The sequence below is a fragment of the Anabrus simplex genome, chromosome 1, assembly GCF_040414725.1.
Source record: "Anabrus simplex isolate iqAnaSimp1 chromosome 1, ASM4041472v1, whole genome shotgun sequence".
In the NCBI taxonomy this organism is placed as follows: Eukaryota; Metazoa; Arthropoda; class Insecta; order Orthoptera; family Tettigoniidae; genus Anabrus; species Anabrus simplex.
Window position 1 is genome coordinate 845,425,029 of NC_090265.1, and position 17,112 is coordinate 845,442,140.

The following is a 17,112-nucleotide window of genomic DNA, read 5'->3' on the forward strand; positions in this document are numbered from 1 at the left end:
GATAAGGAAAGATCTTCATTGGGGTAGTCACATAAATGGGAATGTAAATAAAGGTTACAGATCTCTGCACATGGGTATGAGTGTGTTCAGGAGTTGTAGTAAGGATGTAAAGGAGAGGGCATATAAGTCTGGTAGGACCCCAACTAGAGTGTGGTTCCAGTGTATGGGACTCTCACCAGGATTACCTGATTCAAGAACTGGAAAAAATCCAAAGAAAAGCAGCTCGATTTGCTCTGGGTGATTTCTGACAAAAGAGTTGCGTTACAAAAATGTTGCAAAGTTTGGGCTGGGAAGAATTGGAAGAAAGAAGACGAGCTGCTCGACTAAGTGGTATGTCACATTTAATTTACAAAAGGTATACATTTATTATTCAACCTATTCAATACCTATTAAACCTATTAAACAGTTCAATATCACCTACTCTTATTTATCCACTCCAAGTTACTCCCCTAAACAAGATACCTCAATCTTTTCTATCAGATGCGGATAAAATATTAAAGAGTGGAACTAAAGAATTATTACAACTGCCAGCAGACGTTCCGGATCACATGGTATACTCCGAAAGGAAGTATAAAGGCCTCGGTTTGTTTCGCGCGACTTGGGAAGCCAAACTACAGCATATTAACATCTGTAATAAATTATCGCTTGCAAATAACGGCTACATTAATGCAACTAGAAACTTGGAACAAGAGCGTACAATTTGTTTGCAAGATCTAGGCATAGAAATGAATGATCGAGTTATGTCCAAAAATAGCCATCTTCCCAACGTAAGGAAGGTCCGACAGACACTACGAGACAGAGAAGTTCAGTCATGGACGAAGTTGCCGCACAAAGGAAAGGGCGTCGGACTCTTCCAGGAATACACGCCAGCGAACAAATGGATAAGAGATCACCGAGGCTTATCCTGTGCGGAATGGAGAGAGGCCATCAAGATGACAGCGAACGTGTGCGCCGTTCGCTCCGTGCCAGGAAGGTCCCAGGACAACACTCTCTGTCGGCGTTGCCACAGAGAGCACGAAACCCTTGCCCATGTCCTGGGAGCCTGCCCTCACGGGGAGGTATTGAGAAATTCCCGCCATCATACAATACGACACATGATTGCGACCTCGCTGAGGGATCACGGTTTCACGGTGCACGAAGAGGTCTCTGGCCTAGCTACCGACGGGAGTAACAGACGTATTGACATGATAGCCTTTCAACCAGCTAGCAAGCAAGGACTAATCTTAGATCCCACAATACGCTTCGAGTCGCACGTTGGCCAGGCCGAAGAGGTGGACGCCGAAAAGAAGTCAATTTACCAGCCAACTGTAAACTACTATAAAGATAAATATCACCTAGACAATATTTCCGTCCATGGACTCATGATCGGAGCTCGAGGCACAATCCCTAAATTTCTTGTACAGCTATGGGATTCTCTCGGTCTCAGCCGGACACGACTCCACGACATCGCTATCGCCGCAATACGAGGTTCAGTGACCATACTCCGCAATCATCTATATAACATCTGACGAACCGTATTGCAAATCTATTCCTGAGCCTTTTGGGGAATCTTCTACCTGGCACACTAGCAAAGTCAACAGTAACTTAGAAGACAAAATACTGTGTAGTCGACATACTTTGTCCTTGTGGCAGCCTCCGCATGGGGGAAGTTGTAATAATAATAATAATAATAATACCACATAACTGGGCTGCATGTAACAGTACCACATAACTGTACTGTATGTAACAGTACCACATAACTGTACTGTATGTATTGAATAGGTTGAATAATAAATGTATACCTTTTGTAAATTAAATGTGATCGCTATTGTCAATAGGACCAAAAATGAAAGTAATTACTTGTAAGTGGTATATTCCGAGCTGTCAGAAGAGAGATGGCGTGGAATGACATTAGTAGACGAATAAGTTTGAGTGGCATCTTTAAAAGTAGGAAAGATCACAATATGAAGTTGGAATTCAAGAGGACAAATTGGGGCAAATATTCATTTATAGGAAGGGGAGTTAGGGATTGGAATAACTTACCAAGGGAGATGTTCAATAAATTTCCAATTTCTTTGAAATCATTTAAGAAAAGGCTAAGGAAAGCAACAGATAGGGAATTGGCCACCTGGGCGACTGCCCTAAATGCAGATCAGTATTGATTGATTGATTGATTGAAAAAAAATCACATTTTCGATTATCACCGTGCTTTTGTCACCTGTTCGACCTCAACTGCTACTTCATTCAATCATATGTTCCCAAACAAGTAGCAGGCTGCAATTTTGAAGAAAAGAAATCCATGAAAAGTAGCAGGCTGTGAATTTATATAAATAACTTTAGTTACTGCATCGTGCTTCGTAGCAGCTAAAAGGCTTTGTTTGTGTGCGTGTGTATCATTGGCAGTAGTTCTGAAACTCGTGGAGTTGTGTGATGAATTTCTAAGCGATTTAGTATTTTTAGTGGTGTTGATAACGAGTTACTAAGAAACGATATTATCAATCTTTTCGTGAGGCATATTCTGCTTAATTTCCTTGTTTTATACGATCACGGCAAGTGTTCCCAGTGTAAAGTGAAAGCAGATGAGCACTCATCAAGGTGTAACTTTATGTATTTAATTTCAGGGTTGATCATAACATATACAGTAAAATCTTGATGCATCGTTTTTCAGGTGGCAGGGGGGGAAAAGACGACGGATGTGGGAAAAATATAAATGAGGGAAACATGAAAATAGATCGAAAGCAAAATAATAAAATACGGGTACTGTACTGGGACATTTTTCGTTATGTAAATATGTTATTATTATTATTATTATTTATATTATGATTATTACTACTACTGCTATAAGAACAACAATAATGGCGCATGGCCTCCAGAGCCGGGTGCATGTCTTTCAAGTTATCACTTGATAGGCGATCTACACGCATATTAAAATGCTGCCCTACGTAAGATGAATTCTGATGTTTAATTAGGCAAACAGACAGCCCTGAACCATTGGAATTAACCAAGAAAGTTAAAATCCTCGACCCAATCGAGACCCCTTCAATCAAAGGCCAACATGTGCTAACCATTTAGCTCATACTATACAAATGGTATCAAAATATTGCACCATGATATAGGCCTACGAGATGAAAATAAAAGGTGTGACTTTTACGCCGTTTCGTTTCACTTTTCTTTACACATTTCATAATAATTGAAAACCTTTTAAGTTCATTCTCTTATTGCAAATTATATATATACATGGATATTATGGCAATAACCTCTATTTAGGAAAAGATTCCTTAGAACCTTTGCGGACGATAGGTTAGCTACCCAACACGGTGCGGCTCCCGCAGCTAAGCTCATACTACAGTGACTCTATATGTACAGTGTGGCCAACGAGTGCTTCATTCTGATTGGCTCCGCCATGTTTTTGCCAAATGTCCTGTCAGCTGATTTAAACGTATGTATTCTGCACAGAGTAAGATTACATATAGTCACTGTAAGCTCAGACGATGTCACAGAGGTGAGAAATTCAACGCAGCACGTCTCGAATGATGTCACAGCAGTTTAAGCGAAGCTGCCAACTTAGGAACTAGTTGCAAGACTAGGCTATAAGAAAAGATTATTGGTCTGGCTTGGTTAGGTCCAGCTTGTAACAAGACTATTGGGCAGAGGGCAACAAAGCGGTTCACAGGCCTCTAGCATCCCCCACAAGGTGACACGATTAATCACCCTTTGGGTAATTAAAAAGAATCTGGCGCACTGCGTGATTTTCTTTCTTTCAATGAAGTTGGCACCCTAGCCACCCTATACCAACACAGAAAATGGTGGCAAATTTGAGTTTTACGCTGTCTTCGTTTTAATTCTTGTAAATAAGAACACTTCTAGGGGTTGGTTAGTGGGTCGAGGAGAAGCCTTGGCACCACGAGGCTCGTGGTGAGGTTGCGTGCGAATAACCTGCGCAATTGCAAATAAATTTGAGTGGTGTCTTTAAAAGTAGGAAAGATCACAATATGAAGATAAAGTTGGAATTCAAGAGGACAAATTGGGGCAAATATTAGTTTATAGGAAGGGGAGTTAGGGATTGGAATAACTTACCAAGGGAGATGTTCAATAAATTTCCAATTTCTTTGAGATCATTTAAGAAAGGGCTAGGAAAACAGCAGATAGGGAATCCGCCATCTGGGCGACTGCCCTAATTGCAGATCAGTAGTGATTGATTGATTGATTGATTGATTGATTGATTGATTGATTGATTGATTGATTGATTGATTGATTGATTGATTGATTGATATAATTTGAGTGCAGCTGCTGGCACAGTGATGTTCTTCTCCACAAACTTTGTCCGTTTTGGCACATAAAGTGTTCTGACCACCTCTACCTGCTGTAAAATCCTTCCCCACAATGCTGAGACTTTGTGCAATTTCACACACTTTAAACGGCATCATTTCATGTTTTACAGCATTGCTATTGTCCCTTGCTTCTCTAACCTACTCCAGAACTTTGATGTCCATATTTTTGCATTACACTTTCTTCACACAGGAGAAGAAATTATTCCTTGCTCCCAATAATTTTTCTCTGTGGTTACACCAATAACATATCGTGTACAGCTGCACTTCATATTTGCATCTGGCCACTCTCACTCCACTTTCAACTTGAAGTATGCCATAAAACTTATTCTCTTGCTCATTTTCACTCCTGCTTATGTACTCAGACATGCCAACTCTCCCGATTTTTCATCGTTCTTCCCGATCTTCGGGACTGATCCCCCGATTTCCAGAGCTGTTTCAGTAATTTTCATATTATTTACATTTCCGCATGTTTCCTCGTTCTATCGATATATGGCTGAGTATGGCTGGTTAATAGTAGTACTAATAATCACAACCAGATGGCAGTACAGGGCACGGTGGCAGTCATGTGCTCCTCTTTTGTCTATAATACAGTAAAATACTCAAATAGCTTAAAAATAAGAAGTGTAAGTCGCAAGCGAGTGACCTAACCTCAGAAGTAGCGTGCCATAGACATCTACCCGAGGCAGGACCTGCGTAAGTGCTCGTGTTATATCACGTAGTAGTGCTTCTTGGTTATATGTCTTAATATTTGTTTTGGCCAAAATGTGAAAAAAGAAATATGATGCAATGTTTAAAAGCACTTATTTAAAACAAAATTTTTTACAAGTTGTTTTACGTTGCATCGACACGGATAGGTCTTATGGTGCCGATGGAATAGGAAAGGCATAGGAGTGAGAAGGAAGCAGCCTTGGCCTTAATTAAGGTAAAGTCCCAGCATTTGCCTGGTGTGAAAATGGAAAATCTCGGAAAACCATCTTCAGGCCTGTCTACAGTGGGGCTCAAACCCACTATCTCCCGGATGCAAGCTTACAGCTGCGTGCCCCCAACCGCACGACCAACTCGCCCGGTTAAAATAAAAAAAAAGAGAGCGCTTATATGGAAGAGTTTCCATGTTTCAGTGAATCCAGGAAGGGACCAACTCTCATATTCTGTTCTATATGTAGGTGTGATTTTTCTGTTGCGCATGGCAGGAAGTGCAATATACTCAAACATGTGCAAACGAAAAAACATGAGTGTCCAGTGTGTAGAAAAAAACCAGAAACTGAACTTTTCATGTAAAAACCAAGATGTATATCCTGTGATGAGTGCCGAGGCTTTATTTACATCATTTATCGTAGAACATAACCTGCCTATAAATTGTGCTGACCATGCAGAGCCTTTGTTTTGCAAAATGTTCCTGATTCGGAAATTGCTAAACGATATGGGTGTGCTAGAATGAAAACAGCGGGTCTCATTACATAAATGTGCATGGAAGCAAGAGCGAAAATTGTATCACATTTTTGCCGGGTTGAGTGGCTCAGACGGTTAAGGCGCTGGCCTTCTAACCCCAACTTGGCAGGTTCGATCCTGGCTCAGTCCGGTGGTATTTGAAGGTGCTCAAATACGACGGCCTCGTGTCGGTAGATTTACTGGCACGTAAAAGAACTCCTGCGGGACTAAATTCTGGCACCTCGGCGTCTCAGAAGACCGTAAAAGTAGTTAGTGGGACGTAAAGCAAATAACATTATTATTATTGTATCACATTTGCAGGTGAATGCATTTTCTGTTGCTACTGATAGTAGCAGTAAAAGCTTGAGAAAAGATTAAGGAAAAATTACTGAATCCCAACTGCAAGAAGAACAATATGGATTTAGGAAAGATAGATCAACTATAGACCTCATATTCATACTGAAAATGATATTAGAAAAGCACTGGGAGAAATATTGTAACTTGACATTTGTGTTTATAGACATTGAAAAAGCATTTTGATAGTGTCCCTAGAACAACTATATGGGAGTGTCTTGAAAAGAAGAATGTATCTATGGAACTCGTTCAGAGAATAAAAATGCTTTATGATGACTGCTACAGCTGTGTTCAAGTAGGAAATGGATATTCAGATTGGTTCCAGACATCTAGAGGAGTGCAACAAGTCAGTGCCCTTTCACCATTACTATTCACTATCATGGATGAATTCATAAAAGAAGTGAAGTTGAACACCAACATGGATCTTAAAGCATTTGCTTTTGCAGATAATAGAGTTATCTGGGAAAATAGCAAGATGGAACTCCAGGAAAGGCTGAACGTCTGGAATGGTCATCTGAAAAAAATGTGGACTGAAAGTAAGTTCTACAAAAACTGCTGCATTGTCTGTTAATAGACAGAGAAGTATAAACATACTGTAATACTGGACGGTGTACAATTGGAAACAGTAAACCAGTATCAGTACCTTGGATGCATAAGTGACAACAGAATACAGCTTGAATTAAATAACTGTATTCAGAAATCCAGTCAATTCTATCAGCAAGTTTGATATCTGCTCTGGAATTAACAAGTGCCACTAATATCAAAACAAACTCTGTTTCGAACATACTTTGTCCCTACATTGACTTATGAGTTGGAAACATGCCCAGCTACCAAAAAAGATTACAGCAGACTTCAGGCTTCAGAAATAAAGTTTCCAAGAAGCATGCTTCAAAAGACTAGGAAATAAAAAGTAAGAAATGAGAAGATTAGAGAACAAGCTGGAATAAGTCAGTCCCTGAAGGAGACCATAACTAGGGCACGTTTGCGATGGTTTGGTCACGTTGCAAAACAATGGCTGCATACTGCATACTGGAAAGAGACCCGTTGGAAGACCTAGGAGATGGCTTGACCAAGTGAAGGAAGATATCACATCCAAAGGAATAAACTGGGATGAAGTCTTGAAGGCGCAGTGGTACACGAATAGACTAGAGCGCCCATAAACCACACCTTGGAAACTGGAGTAGAAACTTGATGATGAAAATATATCCTATTGTTGAAACATTTTTAGGCCTGAACTCAGAGTGAAATTCAAAGTTGTCTACACTCTGCCTAATTTAGAAGGGGATGCTACTGGAGCTAACATTGCCAATCTTTTGCTTTCAACTTTTCAGGAATTCTGCATTCCATTAAAAAACTGTCTAGCTCTTGGTGCTGATAATGCTCCAGTAATGGTAGGATTAAAGAATAGTGTGGCAAGATGTTTTGAAGTGGGAAAATAGTAACATAATCATCGTAGGCTGCTCTCGTCACCTAATCTTGCTGCAGAGAAGGGTGCGGTGTGCTTGCCTGTAAATGTAGATGAAAGTATAATTGACATATTTTGTCTGGAAAGGAGTTCAGTGAGGGGAAAAAAAAAAGTTCAGAGAATTTCAGACTTTACACAACACAGAAATCAGGAAAATTCTGAAGCATGTGCTTACTCGATGGTTATCACAAAGAAGGTGTTTAGACAGGATTTTACTGCAGTGGGACCCTTTGGTTACTTTATTCAGGAGCAATTTTCTGAGTAAGGATTCTCAGATGGGGACTTGGAAGACTTACAGAAATCCTGAGCACAGTCTAAGTGCAGATGTGAAAAGGAAAACCCAGTCATCAGTTTCACCCCCAAAAAAACCTGCTGATGACTCAAGAGCCATGCTTTGCCATGTGAAGATAGACTGTTCATGTTCCTTTCATCACATTTACGTAAATCTTTTTGCTTTTTTCTTCAAGTTTTATGGATATCTTCTAGAATACAGATGTAGCTCTTCAGTCAAGTATGCCGCATATCCACTTATTGAAGTCGGTTTTGGAGGAACTGTTGAAGAATGCGATGGCAAGGTTTGTGAAACCACATGTTATTAAAAGCTCCTCCTCTCTCCTTGACGTAGATCATCATACTCCAGCAAATCAAAAGGATGATTGTGATCTGATGATAGGGAACTCTGCGTTTGTTTTGGTGAACACTTGGAAGTCTCGGGAAAAGTGCATTTTCTTTAAGTCTTTTAGAAAGTGTTTCTCTTCATCATGTGACTACATGGTATACAAATTTCCATTCAAAGATGAAGTTTTAATTAATGCAGAAGTTGCAAATATTTCTGCTGTCTCACCCCTACTTAATTTCAGACTATTATTGGGGAGAGGGGGGGCATGTTATGTTGTCTGTGTCTGTCATCAGCACAGAGGCTGTTTTGATTCTCAAATAGCACCACCACCAAAGGCTACACAGTTACAGGGAAACCACAGAAACCAATGGCAGCACCAAAATGAGGTGTACTAGGCAAGATGAGGAGTGAGGTAGTTTGCCATTACTTTCCTCACTGGGCCAGGCAGTACTATTGCAGTATGACTGACCCTATGAGCAACACCTTTCAAAACACTCATACTTTCTTTTTGAATATATTTTCTTCTATTATCTCTTTTTTTACATCGACCACTGGTTGTGCTCTGAATGTTATCACTCAGCACTGCCCATACCTCAACAGCTTCCATGTTGTCACAGCCATGGATGAGACTGGGACTTTGGTGGAAGCTACATTTTGCTCTGGCCTGTTATTGGGACATCCTGTAGGTGATAAATAAATATATTCTATTCTATTCTAATATATTCTATTCAAAAGTACTGTATCCATCAAGAAATGACAGCAGGCAGGTTATAGACAAGTAGATACGGTGTATCAAGTCCTGGTGTAGAAATATAAGAATAATGGCCGAGATGAATTTTTACACACTGAACATGCTTCACCTCTTAATATGCAGGCCTTTGGACTGAGCACTAGTTGTGCTTGGTAGGCCAAGCAAGGCCCATCAGGGCTGTGGCACTGGGACAGGAATATATTCAAATCTTGTTTGGGAGGGAGAAGGGCAGGAAATGGGGTCTTCATTGTGTTTGCTTGTTCCTGAACAGATAATCATCATAGACAGTACTCATTATTATTGTTCTTTTTTTTTTTTTTTGCTAATTGCTTTACATCGCACTGACACAGATAGGTCTTATGGTGGTGATGGGACAAGAAAGGCCTGGGAATGGGAAGGAAGCGGCCGTGGCCTTAATTAAGGTACAGCTCCAACATTTGCCTGGTGTGAAAATGGGAAACCATGGAAAACCATCTTCAGGGTTGCCGACAGTGGGGTTCGAACCCACTATCTCCCGGATGCGAGCTCACAGTTGCGCACTCCTAACCACACAGCCAACTCGCCCGGTATTATTATTGTTGTTGTTATCATCATCATCATCATCATCATCATCATCTAATTTTAATCTTGTTGCAGATCCTCTAAAAGAGTAGTATAGATCTCTGTGAATTATTCAGATCAAGGTTTATTTTTATAATTTTTCCAGTAGTTGGCAACAATGTGCTACACATTCCTTATTCTTATATCCCATGCTATCTGTACGTTGTTTGTTAATTGAATTGTACTCTCAACGAATTTTGAGGTTATCTTGTGAGATTTGTAATATACATATCTTTAACAGACATGGCTCCCAGGAAGCATAGTGCGATGTAGCATTATCACAGAATACAAAGGGATATAGCTAAAATCCGCCAGGTGGCCATGATCGCTAAGGCGTGAAGCCTGTTTGGTCATACACTGTGGTTAGCCGGTTCGAGTCCCGTTGGTTGAAAAACCTTTCACCATCAGTGTTGACCAGAAGGGTAAGTGAGGTGGTGGTATACAATTTCTAATCACTAGAGTGCATGGCAAAAGCCTTGGATTCAATTCCAAACTTCTCCGTAGTGTTTATATGGAGTGAGGACATATGACGTCGTTGATGGTGGTTCGTCTGTCAGATGGGGACGTAAAGCCTTGAGCAGACCACTTTGTGCTGTTCGGCAGGAGTAGGCCATGTACTGGCACCAGGTCTCACCCCTCTCCCTTCCTATTATATCACGTCATTCATGTTATGTCATTAACTCCTCTGATGAGGTTGACATCAGGAAAGGCATCCGGTCATAAAAATTCACTACAAAATTTCATTTCACTTCATACCTGACCCCATAGAGTAATGGGACCGGAGTTGGACAGACACAGAGATATAGCTACTAAATTCTATGTCAGTATAGGCACTTAAAATAGACTTATTCATTGGCATGAGGAGACTGGTACAGTTTCATCCAAGAAAAGGGAAACTGTGGCAAGAATGAGAACACCACCAGCTTTGATTGCTTTCTTCTAACAAGAAGTCGGTAAAACTCTAAACCCTGGGGAATAGTTCATAATTGATCTCGCAGTATTTTCCCACTGTTAATATCTGCTGAGGTAACCATATATATATATATATATATATATTTTTTTTTTAAGGGAGCTATACTGATTTCTACAGTCATAGACACTGTAAATTAGGGATGTGATTATTTTCACAATCCAGTAATTTTCAAGAAAATGGGATATCTTCAAATATGCTTCATTCACCAGCCGTGGAGAAAACTATTCAAATGAATGAATCTTGAGCCTGTTGACCTGTGACGCTTCATCTTTTTCTCACCAAATGGGAACAGCTCTTATCAGAGCTTGTAAACAAGAAACATTGGACCTTCCGTCCATATTTTACAACTGAACATCGAAAGTATCAGCAAAGCCAAGTGTGACTTTCTCTCGAATGTTTTGCTGGATAATAACATAGATATTGCTGTCATACAGGAAACACATACTGCTTATGAAGAACAGTTCCAGAAGATGGGTCTCATTGCAGGTTGTACAGCTCTTGGGGTGACTTACAACGATATCTATGGTGTAGCTACGTATGCTTGGAATAACATCCAAGAAGCTTCAATTTTGTCCCAAAGTACAGATGAAGACATCCACAGTGTAACAATACGGCTGAATAATGTAACCATTGTCAACATTTATAAACCGACCAACACATCTTGGCCCAACGCTGTCCTACCAGCTACTGAACATCCTGCAGTCTATGGTAGGTGATTTTAACAGCCACCATGAGTTATGGAAGTACTCAAACAATGAATGCAGGATTAAACTCTCAGAATGGGCTGACGTCAACAATGTTCATCTTGTTTTTGATGCCAAAGATCATGGCAACTTCCAATCAGCTGCATGGGGAAGAGATTCTAATCCTGATTTGTGTTTTGCCAGCTGTAGTGAAAATAGCTATCTTCTGCATATCACACGAAAAGTGTGACGCGGAGCGTGTCATGTTGCCTCACGAAATTCTCTCTACTGCGCAGTAACTGTGCCGTGTGCTGGCACACTATACTGAAACACTCCTCCTCAAGCTCCTAATGTTGCAGAACAGCTGACTGTTCTGGTTTGCTCAACCCTACTCTATACATCAACAAACTTGGGATTCATATCCAGTGTGTGTCTTGGCCACCTGGTTAGTGATTTATTCAAATAGGATGGCTCACAGCAGGTGATTGAAGCACATTAGAAGATATCCCATTTTCTCAAGAGCTACTTATCAGATTTTGAATATCAAACTCCTGAATTTGTAATGCCCATGACTCTTTATGGTAGGTGTAGAGAAAAGTAGTGTTACAAAAATGTTGCAAAGTTTGGGCTGGGAAGAACTGAAAGAAGATGAGCTGCTCGACTAAGTGGTATGTAAATACAAAGTATGTTTCAAGTGTTATTATTTTTTATATCCACCTATTCAATACAAAGAGATCTTTTTAGAAATTAAATATTATTATAAAATGTTAAGGGACATGTTTCGCCGGTTGAGTGCAACTAACAGAGTGGGATCAAGCTTGTTTCACATTGCGCAAGGTTCATTTGGTTCCTATTGAATTGGGATTGCTCCTTTGTAACACAGCAAGATTTCAATCTACCACAAGATATGTCCAACAGTTTTGTCAACATTTAACCTCTGTTGTGGATTTCTTGAACAAAATAATTCCCTCTGCGCCAATGTTGAACTTCATATCTTCTAGAACTTAACAGAAACATTGGACATTGTTTAAAATCCGACATAAACCAATTTTTCAATGTGCAACCTTGGACTATTCGTCAACTAGAGATTATTTTATTCAATTTTGAGATAATTGTTCAATATTGTAATTTTACGAGACATATACCAAAAGATTTTATTTGTCACTGTTCAACATAACTTTGCTACATCTACAACAGTTCATATTTTCACCATTTTATATGTATATCATTCCACCACATCCCCAGTCCATTTTTTTCATCTCTCATCTCACCGCATAACTCTGTTTTAGGACTATGGTATGCACTTATGTATCTTGCCTAGGCTGATGGTGGTCCTCATAGGACCGAAACTAGTACCTTGTAATACCACATTGTAATGTTTTTGTAAACATCGCATGATTGTCAAGTATTGAGAAGGTGGATTAAAAATTTTGTATTTATTTTATGTGTAATCGTAACTCAATATGGAACCAATTATGAAGTTTTTAACCTTGAATTATACTACCAAACTAACTTCTTAACTATACTCGGTTTTTACATCCACTGCTCCACCCTGTGATACAGTGAGCTTAGTGACTCTAAGGCCAGCACTATTTCAATTCTTTTAATAATTTTAGACTTTAACCTGTAGTTGGAGATATTCACAGTTAAGCAACATAGACCTAAAATCTGCACTTATGGGTGACCACTACATTTCACAGGAGTTGATTGGTTCTCACAAACATCAATACATGGGATTGGTTTGAGTAATCCAACACCCTTTACGACATACTACTGTACATTATACTACACTATACCATAGCTGAGCAAGAATACTACTCCACAGCCGTAGTCTGTCCAATGCAAACGTAAATCGAGAAAATCAAGACACTCCAACTTACATTAGCATGATCATTGGATAGAAATTACACAAGACTGGCATCAACAGACAAACATGTCACCAGATCGAATAACTTGAACGTAAGTAAAATATCAAGCAATGATGACTGTTTGGGAGAGTCCATTAGGAAAGTAGTAAGGGGTAGAAAACAACCAAGAATTAATAATAATTTATTTTGCCATGGGTAAAATGTACCCATGCTCCTCCTAACTGGTTAACAAACAAGATTGAAATTTACCACAGTTTTATATCATGACAGCCTAAAGGTGGGAAAATATAGAGAAAGATCTCCCTTTAATTGCCGACCCATTCATTTACTTAGGAGTTTGGATATGGCGTACTGTCAGAATAGATCATTATGGGAGAAACAACTCAGTCCGGTGGTACTTGAAGGTCCTCAGATATGCTACCCTCATGTCTATAGATTTATTATTTATTTTTTTGATTTATTATTGTTATTATTGTTGTTGTTGTACTACTGTTTAAATCTGTGACCTTTGTGAAACTTGTTATTGTGTCATGATTTCAGCATGGATGTGTATAGTTTCTTGTCTGCTCCTACCACCCCTGTATCAAAAACAGGAAGTGTAATTGAGTTGATCCAAGAGAGCAACGCCGACATCGCATCACATGGAGTATTGAGCTATCAGTATGCAGCTCGGGTCAGTTGTGTTCTTTCACAGCTTGTTGACAGGTAAGGTTGTGTGATTCTGGTGTGTTCTGTTAGTTATTGACAGCTGTCTTGACCCAGTCTTTACTCATTCTGTGGCTGTACATATATACCTTCCCTTTACTATGTTACTTTTTTTTTTTTGTGTGTGTGCGAAGTGCCTATTTCATCAGTATTGTAATGCATTGAATGAGGATTTAATAATCACATATTCTAAGATTAAATACAAGGATATTCAAAGCTCTTCTACTCAGTGAACATATTTCTAATTTGGGTGAAATTAAATTCAGAATCCTACTTTGTTTCTTTTCTAAGGCACTTGTTTTCTTCTCTATAATTTTGAATACCATAATACTGTTGTAAATAAAAGAAATGTGTATTGATGATACAACACTGCTAGTAAAAGGCAAAGTTAGTCAAACACTTCAACAGAACTGTTAACACCATTATGCTTGGTCTTAGATAATAAATTGTAATGAATACACACTTTCTTACTGTTCAAAACAGAGGCTCTACCACTCTAAATTTTCTTTTAAATGACTATTTGTTTTTTTTAATTCAATAACAGAATTTAGAGCTATGGATTTATCATGATCTTGAATGGAACAAACATATTCAATGTTCAGATTCAAAATCAAACAAGAACCGATGCCTTATGCATTTTAACTTCATCTAAAATGAATGAACAGTAGTAAATAAATATATGCATTTGTCATTTTTCATTCTCACTGACGATACATACTGTACATACATCATTATAGACCATTAGGCCTTTCAGCGTTCAGTCTGCAAGCCTTTGTGAATTTACTAAACGTAGCCACAATCCTGTATTTGTAACTAGTGCTGTGGCCTCATTTAGTTCTATACCTCTTATCTTTAAATCGTTAGAAACGGAGTCCAACCATAGTCATCTTGGTCTCCCTCTACTTCTTGTACCCTCCATAACAGAGTACATTATTCTCCTAGGTAACCTGACCCCCTCCATTCGTTTCACATGACCTCTCCACTGAATCCGGTTTATGCGTACAGCTTCATCCATCAAATTCATTCCTAACATAGCCTTCGTCTCCTAATTCTGAGTACCCTCCTGCCATTGTTCCCACCTGTTTGTACCAGCAATCATTCTCGCTTTCATGTCTGTTTCTTCTAACTTATGAATAAGATATCCTGAATCCACCCAGCTTTCGCTCCCGTAAAGCAAAGTTGGTCTGAAAACAGACCGATGTAAAGGTAGTTTCATCTGGGAGCTGACTTTCTTCTTACAGAATACTGTTGATCGCAACTGCGAGCACACTGCATTAGCTTTACTGCACCTTGATTCAATCTCTCTCACTATACTACCATCCTGGGAGAACACACATCCTAAATACTTGAAATTATCTACCTGTTCCAGCTTTGTATCACCAATCTGACATTCAATTCTTTTGGATTTCTTACCTACTGACATCAGTTTCGTCTTCGAAAGGCTAATTTTCATACCATACAAATTGCCTTATTTTCAAGTTCCAAAATATTAAACTGCAGGCTTTCGACACAATTTGCCATTAAGACTAAGTCGTCAGCATAGGCCAGACTGCTTATTACATTTCCACCAAACTGAATCCCTCCCTGCCACTTTATACCTTTCAGCAGATGATCCATGTAAACTACGAACAATAAAGGTGAAAGATTAGTCTTGTGTAACCCCTATAAGTACCCCGAACAAGGAACTCATTCTACTATCAATTCTCACTGCAACCCAGTTATTAACATAAATGCCTTTGATTGATTTTAATAATCTACCAGTACTCTTAATCCCATAGTCCCCCCCCCCCGTATGACGAACATCTTTTCCCTCTGTACCCTGTCGTATGCTTTCTCTAGATTTACGAAACATAAACATAACTGTCTATTCCTCTCGTAGCATTTTTTTCAGTTACCTGGTGCATACTGAAAATCTGATCCTGATAGCCCCTCTGTGGTCCGAAACCATACTGGTTTTCATCCAACTTCCTCTCAATTACTGATCGCACCCTTCCTTCAAAGATGCCAGTGAATACTCCGCCTGGTATACTAATCAATGAGATACCTCAATAGTTGTTGCAATCCTTCCTGTTCCCTTGCTTATAGACTGGTGAAATTACTGCTTTTGTCCAATCTGAAGATTCCTTACCAACACTCCATGCTAATCTTATTACTCTATGAAGCCATTTCATCCCTACTTTCCCACTGTACTTCACCATTTCAGGTCTAATTTAATCTATTCCTGCTGCTTTATGTCAGTGGAGTTTATTTACCTTCCTTTCCACTTCTTCAAGAGTAATTTCACCATCATGTTCCTCCTCCCCACGAGCTCGGTTGTTCGCAACATCGCCAACAAGATTTCCTTTTGCGTTGAGAAGATTTTAAAAATATTCCTTCCACCTGTCCAGTGATTCCCTGGGATCTATTATGAGTTCACCTGATTTACCCAAAACACTATTCATTTACTTTTTCCCCTCCCTTCCTAAGATTATTACTCTCCAGAAAATTTCCCTGCTGCATGACCTAGCCTTTCTGGGTTATTACCAAAATCTTCCCAAGACTTCTTGTTGGATTTAACAACTGTTTGTTTTGCTCTGTTTCTTTCATCTACATACAATTCCCTGTTTGCATCAGCCCTTGTTTGGAGCTATTTCTAATACGCCTTCTTTTTAAATATACAAACTGCTCTCACTTCATCATTCCACCAAGATGTTCACTTTTTTCCCATCTTCCTAGGCATTCCCTTGCTGTTTCTAATACAGCATCCCTGTATGCCACCCATTCTCTTTCTTTATCCTGATCCTGTTTACTGTCCACTGTTCGGAAATTCTCACTAATCATATCCATGTACTTCTGTCTAATTTCCTCATCTTGGAGATTTTCTACCCTTATTCGTTTGCAGACGGATTGCACTTTCTATATTCTAGTCCTAGAGATACTTAGTTCACTACAGATCAGATAGTGATCTGTATAATCGAAAAATTCCCGGAAAACCTGTACATTCCTAATGGATTTCCTGAATTCAAAGTCGGTTAAGATGTACAGTAAAACCTGGATAAATCGTTTTTCAAGGGGGAGTGGGAAAATGACGACGGATGCAGGAAAACGATACATGCAGGTGACATATAAAATACGGGGAAAGCAAAAATAGTAAAATATGGGTACTGTATTTGGGTATTTTTCGTCATGTAAATATAATAATAATAATAATAATAATAATAATAATAATAATAATAATGATGATGATGATGGCGTGTGGCCTGCGAAGCCAGGTGCAGATCTTTCGAGTTATCGCGTGATAGGCGTACTACGCGCTTATGAAAATGTGGCCTACCTAAGATGAATCCTAATGTATAAGTCAGCGCACACATACAGCC

The 17,112-nt window shown here is 39.3% G+C and overlaps 1 protein-coding gene across 1 annotated transcript in view; it reads left to right on the plus strand.

The window, feature by feature from the left end:
- Positions 1-17,112, plus strand: part of LOC136874117 (brefeldin A-inhibited guanine nucleotide-exchange protein 3) — a 428,916-nt gene that overhangs the window by 244,505 nt on the left and 167,299 nt on the right. Inside the window, exon 20 of the mRNA XM_067147676.2 lies at positions 13,592-13,756. Within this exon, the coding sequence (XP_067003777.2) occupies positions 13,592-13,756 (165 nt within the window). The remainder of the gene's footprint in view (positions 1-13,591; positions 13,757-17,112) is intronic.